The sequence below is a fragment of the Pterocles gutturalis genome, unplaced genomic scaffold (genome assembly GCF_000699245.1).
Source record: "Pterocles gutturalis isolate BGI_N339 unplaced genomic scaffold, ASM69924v1 scaffold7440, whole genome shotgun sequence".
Taxonomy (NCBI): Eukaryota; Metazoa; Chordata; class Aves; order Pterocliformes; family Pteroclidae; genus Pterocles; species Pterocles gutturalis.
The window spans coordinates 11,404-24,405 of NW_010145832.1; the positions used below are offsets into that span (position 1 = coordinate 11,404).

Consider the following 13,002-nt stretch of genomic DNA (forward strand, 5'->3'; position numbering starts at 1 on the left):
TTCTATCCAGCAAATAATTACATATCTGTCTTCATCTCTGGTTGGCCTGTATCCCAAGGTTTAAGGCATGTATCTTTCTCATGTTATCACTGCTTAAATGTCTGATAAAATCCTTCTTTTAAAAGAAGATTGCTGAAACTGGTAGTGTAATAAGAGACAAGGCAGTTACAGCTTTATTTCCTGAAGGTCCAACTGGTAATGAACCTAACTTGTACTCCCCAAAAGCAAACACATATGTAATGTACATATACTGATATACAGATATGCACACACATACATATACATCTGTACATGGCTGGCCACACAGACAGAAACATGCAAGAGTGACACAAAGAGCACCAATGGCCTTATCATGAGCAACTCATGTTGTCTAGCTTAACTTCTGTAAGGCCTTTGACATGGTCCCACACAATATTCTTGTCATTAAATTGGAGATATATGGGTTTGATGGATGGCCTATTCAATGGATAAGGAATTGGCTAGATGGACACATCCAAAGAGTTCCAGTCAACAGCTCAATGTCCAAATGCAGATCAGTAGTAAGTGGTGTGCCTCGGTCATCCATACGGGGACTGGTACTTTATTAATGACATAGACAGTGGGATCAAGTGCATCCTCAGTTTGCAATTGACATCAAGCTAAGTGTTGCAGTTGACATGCTTGAGGGAAGGGATGCCATCCAGAGGGACCTTGAGAGGCTTGAGAAATGGGCAAATATGAACCTTACCTCATGAAGTTCAGCAAGAACAAGTGCAAGGTCCTGTACCTGGCTCAGGGAAATCCCCAGGATCAGGACAGACTGGAGGATGAATGGATTGAGAGTAGCCCTGCAAAGAAGGACTTGGGAATACTGGTGGGTGATAGACTGGACGTGAACCATTAATGTGCACTTGCAGCCCAGAAAGCCACCATCTTCTTGGGACTTGGCTCCTTAAAAATGGGTGTAGCAGCTGCCAGTACTGCCACTGAACCAAGACCCACCCCTAGTTTCCCACATATTCATGGTCTAGGTTTAGTGTGGATAGATTTGGGTATATCCCTGAGCTCAAAGCCCTTGCATCCTCTGGCTCCCTAGCTGTCTCACACAGGTCTCAGAGGGCTACCACGAGAAGTGAATGAGGAAAAGCTGTCCAGTTGCTGTAGAAGGGGAGCCAGCAGCCCATTTAGTCAGCAGCCCATTTAACTGACTCGGAGAGTGCCTCTTATTTAAACACACTTTCCATAATCTCTTAGGCTCAGTAGCAGTCAAGGGAGATTCTCAGTTTCCCCTTTTTGCTTTTGTTTCTCACATGGAGACAGGCTGGCTCTCTTCTATCACCTTTACTTTAGCTGAGGTTCTCCCCTGGTTTTTATCCTGTGAGGCATGTAGTGGTAAATCTGCTAGCATATGTTGAAGGCCCTCTTGGAAAGTAATGCCATTTAAACCTATCTTAATGGCTAAAGCTAAAGATTTCAGCACCCCCTCATCTCCCTTTATTATGGGTCTGAAAGTGTACAGGTTCACAAATCACCTCCCAAGGATTCAGTTCTGCGCATGGGGGTTGTCTGGCACTCAGGTCAGCGGGTGCTGGTCCTTCTACATCGGCTAAAAGAGCTGTTTTGACCAGGGCAGTTTGTAGGCTGGCTGCTGAATTCCAGGGCCACACAATTTTCCCCCAAGATCAATGGGATGGATAGTGTGTCCCCAGTGAAAAGCACAAGTCCATATGGGACTGGTAATATTTGGCCCCATGGAATCTAACAAGATTCCTAAACCTAATGCCAATGATGGTCTTTCAGCTGGGGCAGAGTGGAGCTGAGTCTCTTTAGCTTGGAAAAGAGGAGACTGAGGGGTGACCTAATCAATGTTTATAAATATGTAAAGGGTGAGTGTCAGGAGGATGGAGCCAGGCATCTGTGACATAGGACAGGGGGCAATGGGTGCAAGCTGGAACATAGGAGGTTCCACTTGAATATGAGAAAAAACTTCTTCAGGTGAGGGTGACAGAGCACTGGAACAGGCTGCCCAGAGAGGGTGTGGAGTCTCCTTCTCTGGAGACATTCAAAGCCCGCCTGGATGCGTTCCTGTGTGATCTGATCTAGGTGTCCTGCTCCGGCAGGGGGATTGGACTAGATGATCCCTTCCAATTTCTAACATTCTGTGATTCTGTGATTCTGTGGTTGGTTCTGGCCATCCAGACCCATGATAGCCAGTCCCATGTGTCAGCTCCGTATCTCTTTTCCAGATCTCTTCATTCTAGGGTAGTAAACTCTCTAGTAGTTGTTTTGGAGGGAGGTAGGTTTTGTGCCCCTGTAGATGTGCTCTGTTGTTCAGTCTTTATTACTGATGCCAAGAGGGCAAAGGGCAGGGAATGATCCTCCTTCTCACTTTGCCCTGAGGGGAGGGTGTGCAGGTCTGCTTCTTTCTAGATGTCCCCATCCCAATCACCACAATACACAGCGCAATAAAGTTGTGTTCCCAAAAACCTCCTCCTCTGCTCTTCAATTTCTGCAATTATCTGGGGCTGAAATTTTGACTCAAGCAGTCTATTTTGCATTTCTCATTGCTTACACTTTACCTCCGGGTATTCTTTCCATTTTCCTTTTTCAACTGTACATTTTCTTCTTTCAATGCATCAGTCATATCTGTTGCTGCTCTAAGACAACTGCCTAGTAGTGAGTGCATAACAGCTTTCCCTTTTGTCTTCTTTAACTTACAGGAAGCCTGCCATCTTGCAGGCTCCAGCCAAATCTGATAAAGCATTCACCATTCAAGTCATAAGGTTTCATAACTTAAAACCCGTAACTTTTAATTCGTGCACCTAAGAGAAAAAAGAAAAAAAGGAATTAGGAACCTAGCTGATGGTGAGAAGGCTCATCCTTCCTCCATCACCGTGCTGGCATCCCCTGTATCATACTGTGAACCATGAAAGCCTCAGCAGTCCAGCTGCTGTTGCATCTGCTTCAGAGGCTTTTTGGGTAAGCTGATATTTTATACCTTCCAGCTTGGAAGTTTGGTCTATACCATTTCCATAAGTCAGTAGATTCTGAAGAAACTGCCAGACAAAGGTGATGGCTGCAGGAGCTCGCACTCTGCAGGTAATAATGGCTGTATTATGGCCCTTTAGCTCTTTCTGGCTACCTGTCTGGCCTATATGGTGCTCTCCCTTTCACCTAATGGTGCTGCCCCGAGCATACATCAGGACTTAGCATGAGCTGTGTTGGCCAAAATCTGACTAGGAACTGGGTGAACTGTCACAGATGGGGGAGGGAATCAGAAGGGTAAAAGTGAGAAAAACTCATGGGTTGAGATAAAAACTGTTTAATAGGTAAAGCAAAATCTGCACACAGAAGCAAACAAAGAATTCATACACTATCTCCCATCGGCAGGCAGATGTTCAGCCATCTCCAGGACAGCAGGGCTCCATCACCTGTAATGATTACTTGGGAAGACAAACTTCATGACTCCAGACATCCCCCCTTCCTCATTCTTCCCCCAGTTTTTATTGCTGAGCCTGATGTCAGAGTATGGAATATCCCTGTGGTCAGTTGGGGTCAGCTATCCCATCTGTGTCTCCTCCCAACTTCTTGTGCATCCCCAGTCCACTCACTGGTGAGGCAGTGTGAGAAGCAGGTGCTTCTAGGCATCCTTGATGCTGTGTAAGCACTGCTCAGCAATAACTAAAACATCCCTGTGTTATCAACACTGTTTTCCTGACAAAACCAAAACATAGCCCCAGACTAGCTACTATGAATAAATTATTCCAGCCAAAACCAGTACAGCACCAAAGACACATGCTTCTGTGGCCTGTGGTCCAGCTCCAGTCGCTGGCACTTAGAATTCCATACAGACACATGTACACTGAACAGTCACCTCACCCAGAAAACAGTTAGAAATACATTTTAATAATGAGACACAAGAGACAGCGCTGATTAGGTGCAGGACATAGCCAGACAAGCATACTAACCAGCAGCCTGCTTACCTGACTGGCAACTTTTCACAGAATCACAGAATGGTTGAGGTTGGAAAGGAACTCGCAAGGTCATCTGGTCCAACACCCCTGCTCAAGCAGGGCTACCTAGAGCCAGTTGTCAGGATCATGTCCAGATGGCTTTTGAATGCTTCCAAGGAAGGCAACTCCACAATGTCCTTGGGTAACCTGTTCCAGCACTCAGTCATCCTCATGGTAAAAAAAGTGTTTCCTGACGTTCAGATGGAAACTCCTGTGTTTCAGTTTGTGTGCATTGACTCTGGTCCTTTTAGCCACTTACCCTTCTATTTTCCCACACATGCCAAATATCCTCGATCTGTCCCTTTCCCCACTTTTGATTCCTCTCCTAAACGTCCCATAATAAGCCTTGTGCAATTCAAAGATGCACTTCTCTTGCATCCCACAGAGTGTCCCATACCCCCCTCACTCTCTAAGGTGACATGGAAAGCCCTCATGTTGATTCATATGATGGATTTCACACCGGGACAATCTCTGCCCTACAAAGGGTGAGAGCAGGACCCTGACTGAATTATTAGGGTTCCTACACCTGTCATCATTCCTCTGTTTTCCTTTGGACATGGAGACAAGGTTTCTATCACAAAACCTAACAAATGAATGCCATCCATATTGCTTAATTGCAACAGTGGCTGGTTTTCATGGAATTTAGCAAAAGGTTTGGGTTTTTTTTTTTGTTTCAGCCTTTGTTTTCACAAAATCTACAGAAAATCATCGTCTACATCAATTCAGAGTATTAACATGTTCTAGGATTCTGTGACTCTATGTATGTTTTTTACTCAAGCAAATATGAAACTTTCTGCAAGTAAACAATCTTTTTTTTTATGAAAAGATGTTCCAAAATTCTTGCCTTAAAATTCCTGACTGGGAAAAAAACCAAGGCAATTCCTGAACAAGTCCACTCTTTTTTTTCTGTATGTGTCATTACATTTTAGGCTACACACTTCAGTTTTTCCAGTGTTTACTGTGTCTGTGTAAGACACTAACACTCAAACTGTTTTTCTTGGGTCCTAGCAGCTCCTTGTGTAGCTTGGCTTCCTAAGAATGGGGAAATAAGAATATAGAGCATTGGGACACTGAGTTGCAAGTAATAGTTTGTCTGAGAGGAAGAAGTTGAGGCAGACAATGGAAATTGCTTCTTCACACCATACTAAACACAGAAACAAAGAAACTGGTGCCCTATGAACATTTTCAGCTGGATATCATCATGGCAGAACAACAAAGAGAAAGGAGGAGTTTTTGCTGAAGCCTTTGTGAGTCACACAGCAGGGACATTACCCAGCATTTCCCAGCTCTGATAGTTCAGAAGAAGAGAGAGCTCACCTGTCATTAGAAATAACTTATATTTTAGCAGTGCAGTTAGCTCAAACTTGTAAACACAGACAAAATTCCCTGAAAAAAAAAACAAACTTTGAAGTTGGACTATTAGGAAAGTGAACTGAATAAGTCTGATTTAAGAGTAAATTAAGAGTAATAATAATCTTATTACCTATCTGTAACAGATAATCATGATTAGACACTGTCCTTTCCATAACCTTGCTCTGTCTCTGTGTATGAAGGTGCTGATGAACTGAGGCTGTCAAACGGAACTGGCCCCTGCTCTGGGAGAGTGGAAGTAAAACATGAGGAGCAGTGGGGTACTGTGTGTGATGGTGACTGGACCATAGAAGATGCTGAGGTTGTTTGTAAGCAACTACAGTGTGGATCTGCTGTTCAGGCCCTTAATCGAGCTCCTTTTGGAGAAGGATCTGGACCAACATGGTTGTATCGAGTTGATTGCCATGGTAATGAATCCTTTCTCTGGAACTGCTCACATACAGGATGGGGTACTTTTACCTGCCCTCATTACTTTGATATTGGAGTGATCTGCTCAGGTAAGAAGTCATCCAACTTTGTATAATAGAAAAATGCTATGAGGCTGAGATAAAACTTTGTCCTAGCTGACTAAAGACAAGTACTGCACAGAGTTAAAAGTTCCTCTGTGGCCTCTGGTCAGCCAAAGCAAGTTTCGCCAGCATTAAGTCTTCTGCTGACTACAGGTGTTTGTCTCCTTTGCCTGGGCACAGCAATGACATAGAATGGAAGTAGACACGGTAAATGACAGAACAGAAAAAGAAACACTGTTTTTACCACAGCTCTCCCAGGAAACACGAGAGCAGTACTAAACTTGTCTTTGACCAGGAATGAGGCTTAAAAAGCAAGTGTAGATGGAGAAGCAAGAAATTGTGTTATGCCATACAACTGCCTTTCTTCTCCAGATCTTCATGTAAGCTAAGACAGGACAGCCTGCAATGGCAAAAAAAAAAAAAAAAAAAAAAAAAAAAAAAAAAAAGGTGCCTTCCTCTGCAAGATATGCTTGGTTTTGCTCCTTGGATAAAGTACCATTGCAAGAGATTTTTCCTTCACAGCTTCCAGACTTTACATTTGTCCTTGTTGATTTTTATAAGGTTCCTGTCAGCCCATTAATCCAGCCTGTCTAGGTCCCTCTGAATGGCAGCTTTGCCCCTGGGATTATCTTCCCCCCACCCCCAAAATGCACTCCATCACCTCTAGATTGTTGGTAAAGATGATGAACAGAATAGGTCACCGGAAGGACTCAACAAGTGGTATTCCCCTTGTTGCCAGTCTTCAGAGCAATCCACTAGTCACTACTCTCTGATCCTGACCATTCAATCGGCTTTCTAAGTAGTTGGCCACTCACCCAGACTGTAACATCCTAGTTTGGACACAAGAATATTGTGCAAGACAGTGTCAAAGGCCTTGCTAATTGTGAGGTAAATGACATGCACTGGTCTCCCCTCATCCACAAATCCAGTCACTTTTATAAGAGAAAGTAATAAGGCCACACAGGCATGATTCACTCTTGGTAAATCCATGCTGTTCTTCCCATTCACCTTGTGCACAGAAATGTGTCCCAGGAGGACTCACTCCATGTTTTTCCCAGGTACCAAAGTGAGACTGACCAGCCTGTAGATCTCCAGACTGTCTTTTCAGCCTTTTCTAATGATGGGTGCAACATTTCCTCTTTCCTCTTTCTGGGGCACTTCAGCTTCCTATTCATTTGAATAATGAAGTCTCGAGGACACACACTAGTAAATGGCTATTTGTTTATTTATTTGGGGATTGCTACTTCTCAAGCATATGGCAAACGTTCGAAACTTCACTCCTGTAGCTTCCCAAGGATCTTGTATTTTCACATACTAAGAAATAAGCATTCCCACACACCATTTTCTCTCTTGTCAGTGGCATACAGGAATTGCCACAATGGTTATTTTAAAATGTCAGTAATCCTCAGAGAAGTGACGTGTCTTGCCCATGAAGGTATGGAAGTTATTAAATTAAGTCAGTACAACCAACCACTGATGTTGGATTTCTTGGGGGTTTTTTCCAGGTTTCTCTGGGCTGCGTCTGGCTGGAGGGGATACTGCCTGCTCCGGACATCTGAAAGTAAAGCAAGAAGAAACTTGGGCTACAGTCTGTTTTTCACACATTGATTTCAAAACTGCCTCTGTTATATGTAATGAGATAGAGTGTGGCCAGGCTGTGGATATCTTGAGAGGAACTCACTTTGGAGACAGTCATGAACTGATCTGGCAAGAAGAGTTTCACTGTGTAAAAAAACACATTGTCCCAGGATGCTGCACCATAGTAAGACGTGCTCTCATGATGCCACTGTTGTATGTTCAGGTGAGACTTTGGACTGATGGACGTAATGTGCATGTGTCCTATATGTCTTCCTCCTGTCAACCCACAGTTCAGAGCCTCTGTATATTTCTGTGGTCCTCAAGGTTCTTAGGTGCTAGCCCTATCATTCCCTGAGCCATCCAGGGAAGGCCAGGAAGTAACAGGGAGCAGTCCCACAACCTCTCATTCACTCTACTGAGAGTCTGCGTTTAACATGGGCTTTTCTAACCACTTCGCTTCTGCACCAGGGATGCAGGTCTCAAAGGGGCTGTAATTTCTTTTATGCTACTAGAGGTATGCACTCAATAGTGATGAGAATTCCTTCCATGTCTTTCTCATATACATAAAAGGAGAAATGGCCAGAGCAGACAAGCAGGAACATGGAGAAATTAATTTACTTTCTGTGCTGCTGGTGTGCATGTTTATCCCTGGCACTTCAGTTAATTATAAAACTGGAAGAGGTACTATACCTCCAAAAGGTCAAAGGAGGCACAAGCTACAAACTTAAGTTAGTTTAAAAAAAAAAAAAAAAAAAAAAAGAGAGAGAGAGAAAAAGTTGTCAGAGGCCTGGATTACTTTAGTTGTGACTGCCAGGTAGCATTACTTAAGAACTCCATACAGTCATGGCTGCTCTAAATACAGATAACTTATTGCCACCCACTGCAGAAGTGATGATTACACCTAGCAAACAATTTTTTTTTCCTGAGGGCACAAATCGCAAAGGGTAAACTGAACATGAGGCAGAGCTGCTGGCAACATCCTGTCACAAAACAAGGCTGAAAAAGACTGCAGTTCATGTCCATTTCCCAGTCAAAGGGCTGCAGTCCATTTCAAGACTAATTTGGACACTGTCCCACTGGCCATTGCAACCTGGAGTGCTGGCTGGGGAACTGTGGCAGCCAAATGGCCCAGTTAAGGTATCAATAACTGACAGGTCTTGGCTCCTGCCTCCATCTTGCAACAGTCACAGCTTAGAATGGAAATCCATGTCTGATTAGGGGCAGTATGATGCAAGGACCAGGCAAGGATAAGTAACAGTGTGAGAAGACAGAGGGACTGCATGGGGCTGGAAGTAGGACACCAGAGTCCTACCCATGCTGCACTTAAATTATTTCGAATTTGCTGATGGGCATGGCCTGTTATGTTCAGAGCTTTATGCTGTGGCATGGATGAAAGCTGAGAATTGCACACTGCAGTTGCTGCTTAGCAGGTAATGTGAGATGAACAACTACTGAGAGAGTGCCACTAGTAGCTCCTACTCTGAGTTTCTCACATGCTCCAAGTACAAGGCAATGCTGGAGCTGCCCCTGCAAGAAAAGATATTGTAAAGCAGCAGCAGTATTGAGGCGGGGAGGAGGAGAGAGCAGAACAGAGTAGGAGAGATCGGACTTAAAGAGTCAGACTTTTAGTCATGTAGTACAGACTACAATGTGGACAATAAAGACTTTTTTTTTTTTCCAGAGATGGCTTATGAGCATCCTGGTCTAACATGTTTCCTGAGACATAGGGAGTGTTAGTTCCTTGCAGCTGGTTCCTTGTAGCTAGATCTCTCTTACAATATTCAGTGCAATAGCACAGAAAAGATGTAGCTGCTAAATTCCCTTATTCTTCTTGCAGGCTATGGTGGGTACAGGCTGGCAAATGGCAGTACCACATGTTCAGGGAATGTAGAGCTTCTTCATGGAGGCACATGGGGACCCCTGTGTGACTACCTGTGGGATTTACCAGCTGCCAATGCCCTCTGCCAGCAGCTGGACTGTGGTGTTGCCCTACTGATACCAGGTGGACAGTCCTTTGGGAAAGGAAATGGATCTGTCTGGAATGGCACATTCAGCTGCAAGACGAATGGCTCACACCTGAGAGGCTGTCCTGTGAGTGTGCTAGGTCCTGATGAATGCCCTTCTGGAAAAGACGCTCATGTGGTATGTTCAGGTGAGCAGCAAAAAGGTCTCAGATGAGAAATGAAAAACTTCTTTGAGGAAAAATACAGACCCAAAATCCAGACGGTGTCTGTGGAGCCAAGCTCCATCTTTAGTCTGCTGCTACAGGCATTTCCAGGATTTGAGGCTGCACTTCACCTGTAGTACAAGGCTGCTCTCTGTGAAATGCTCCTAGTGTCAGGGAACAGCAAGAACAGGGCTGCTTCACAAGGTAGAATGATCTGGGGGCAGAGGGTGAGGACATCACAGGCAGTGTCCTTACCAATCAAGGCACAATCCAAAGCATCTGCACAGAGGACAGAGGGAAGGTACTGATAACAAGGTCTATAGACAGTCCCAGACAAGGCAAAGTAGCCAAACAGATATATGGTCCAACTGGAGAGTACAGTTAGGAGTAGCAGAAGGCAAGACTGGAGACCGTTACCCCAGTCACAGACTGAAGTCTTGGTCCAGGTTTAAGTGAGGCCTTGGACCAGCAGGCCAAGGATGCATAGCTGGAGGCCCTAGGTGACAGCAGTCAGAATAATTAAGGTCTACTTGTTCAGCTAGATCCCTGAACCCTAGTGCCCTGAGTTTAAAAAATGCAAAGGGGACCAGATCCTAATTTCTAGTCATTCTTCTCAGTAAAATAGGGTCGACTGAAGTCTCATTATGAGTATGGAAGATCCAGTGGCCCAGTGGAGTCATTTTTACTACTGAATGCTAAGGAAAACTCATTCCCATTTCTCAGGCACTTTCAGGTCCTGCCCATCAGCAGTTACCAATATGACATCTCATTACTCACTTTCTCTTATATTCAGGGTGCCCAGGGGGCAGGTTGGTGAATGGCACCACATGCTCTGGCAGAGTGGAGATCCGCCATGGAGATACGTGGGGAAGACTCTGCAGCTCCCACTGGAATTTTCAAGCTGCCAATGCTCTCTGTCGTCAGCTGAACTGTGGCTACGCAAAATCAATCCAGACAGAAGGCCGTTTTTTGGATGGGAATGGGCTTGTATGGAGAGATGCTTTTCACTGTGAAGGGACAGAGTCCTGCCTGTGGGATTGTACTCAAGTGACTTTGGGCAATCCAACCTGTTCAGCCAGAGAAGCAGCCACTGTTATTTGCTCAGGTAAGTCAGGAGTGGCCTTTTATGGGCAGTGAAAATTCATAAAAAAGCAGTGTTGGTGATCTCACTCTGCCAAGTAAGTCTGGTATATCAGCCTGTCCATAATTTCCTTTCCCCTGCCCTTACAACCTTGGTTTCAGCATAAAAACTTCATTTAGTAGAGGGATTCACATTGTTTAGTTGTGCCTGAATCCTCACAGGATCTAGTCTCTGAGCTCGGGGAAGCCTTTCTCACTTCCCATTGCAGACCCTTGTGTGCATGAAAGCAAACAAAGCATTAACAGAGGCTGTCTTCTTAACCAACGGTGAGAATTATTTTTTTACCAACATAGAAATTTGTCTTCCATCTCTCTCCTGCATCTTATTTTTATTGCAGTAAGAGCAGTAGATGTTATTCAATACATTTTCCAACTCTCTTGAGCCCAGGTCTTGCTGAATCACTCAGACTCTCAGGTGGTGAAAGCCGCTGTGATGGGCGAGTTGAGATCTCTCTCTATGGCATGTGGAGCAGAGTCCTGGATGATGACTGGGACATCAAAGATGGTCATGTGGTATGCAGACAGCTCCAGTGTGGAATTGCCAAGAAAGCCTATTACCTTCCAAGGTCTGAGCGAGGCATGGGTCTTGTGGGCTTAAGAAGTGTCCAGTGTGCTGGAAATGAGACTCATCTGATGCTCTGTAAGACCTCCCTTTCTCACACAGTGCCAACAGGAGTTGCTGAAGATGTTGGTGTAATTTGCTCAGGTGAGTTACTGTGCAAAAGGAACAGAACACTTCCTGGGTTGCCTCTAGCCCACCTTGTGCTGTGGTCTTCCCAGCTCTTAAATAGAGATGAGTCTGAATTTGTGATACCCACCTGTATACCCTAAGGGACAAATGATAGTTCAAGAAGCAAGTGTAATTTATACAATGATTTCTTCATCTGAATTTCTTAAATAATTAATGTAACAGAATAAAAAATAAATAATAGAATACAGAAGTCATAAGAACACTAATTTGGCCATGACTATCACATATTCTGACTGTTACTTGGGAATTAAGTAGGATTTATTTTGTGACATTTCTATATCTATAAATTCCTGCAGCCTATCTAAAGTAAATTATAACTGTTTCTACTATTATCTTATTTTATAACCCATCTGTAACAGAAACTTTCTCTGAGTTCAGATAGAAAACAGCTTTTCAGGCTCTCTGAGATAAGGTGATCTCCACATAGTATGAATAGACAGTCCTTGTTTGCAACATCTCACTGGAAATATTCAAACATTTACCTTATGTAGGAGTAGGTCTTTATGTGGTTTTAGCATCACAGGAGTTCTGCCCGAGAAACCATAACAGAAGAACTGGAATATAACAAAAACATGATTCTTTGAAAGTTCTTTAAACATACAGCTATTATGCTGACCTGTTCATTATCATTATATTGCATGTCAACAGCTGGGTTTTCTTCCTGCAGGTAGCAGACGAATCAGGCTGATGAACGGAACAGAGCGCTGTGCTGGGAGAGTAGAGCTTTTTCATGATGGCATCTGGGGCACTATCTGTGATGATAACTGGGATCTATCAGATGCTAATGTTGTTTGCAAACAGCTGGGATGTGGACATGCCATCAAGGCATTTGTCTCTGCTCATTATGGTGAAGGCTCAGGACAGATCTGGCTGGATGATGTGAACTGCACTGGCGCCGAACCTGATCTCTGGGCATGTCCCTCTAGGGCATGGGGCCAGCACAACTGCCAACACAAAGAGGATGCTGGAGTTCTATGCTCAGGTGTGTTCAGCAAATCCTTTTCTGACACTGTGGATTGAGGGGGGAAGGTTACATGAAGGGGAAGCGGAGAACAGTGGAGACTTGCTTTGACAGCATCTGCTCTCTCTTGGTTACAAGCGTAGTTGGTCATCACACTTCCTTGGTCCCACCAAGATACAATGGGTCTACAGAAGTCCTCATTTTGAATTAACACAGACACACACACACACACAAAACATGCGGAGTGGGATATTTGGGGGATAAATTGGAGGGTTTCTATAAAGGTTTTCACAGCAAGGGGCTGTAGGCGTTCCTTGTGCAGGAAGAGGTCATCCAGTGCCATGTGATTGTTACAGTCAGTTACAACTCGCTCTGAAACCAAGGGAAACAACCCACTGTGCACCTGTTATGGTTTGTGTGGGGGGTTTTGTCTGGTAGCGGGGAGGGGTGTAATGGCTCCTTAAGCAACTGCTAAGAGTTCCCCTAGCTTCCAGTCTGCTGCTGGTGGCAAGGGAGGGGTTACAGTGGTGGCT

At 44.4% G+C, this 13,002-nt stretch overlaps 1 protein-coding gene across 1 annotated transcript; it reads left to right on the plus strand.

The window, feature by feature from the left end:
• The first annotated feature begins 706 nt into the window (after nt 1-706).
• On the plus strand, nt 707-12,528 carry LOC104460332 (scavenger receptor cysteine-rich type 1 protein M130-like). The gene is made up of 7 exons (XM_010085514.1): nt 707-857; nt 5,546-5,860; nt 7,378-7,695; nt 9,288-9,602; nt 10,411-10,722; nt 11,146-11,463; nt 12,176-12,528. The coding sequence occupies exons 1-7, from the start codon at nt 707-709 to the stop codon at nt 12,526-12,528; spliced, it is 2,082 nt and encodes a 693-aa protein (XP_010083816.1).
• Nucleotides 12,529-13,002: the final 474 nt, after the last annotated feature.

Excerpts from the sequence above, each read along its gene's own strand:
- LOC104460332 (XM_010085514.1), top strand. The coding sequence starts at position 707 with ATGGGCAAATATGAACCTTACCTCATGAAGTTCAGCAAGAACAAGTGC. Across the intron at positions 5,861-7,377 it reads TATTGGAGTGATCTGCTCAG|GTTTCTCTGGGCTGCGTCTG; the intron begins GTAAGAAGTCAT and ends GGTTTTTTCCAG. Across the intron at positions 11,464-12,175 it reads TGTTGGTGTAATTTGCTCAG|GTAGCAGACGAATCAGGCTG; the intron begins GTGAGTTACTGT and ends TTCTTCCTGCAG.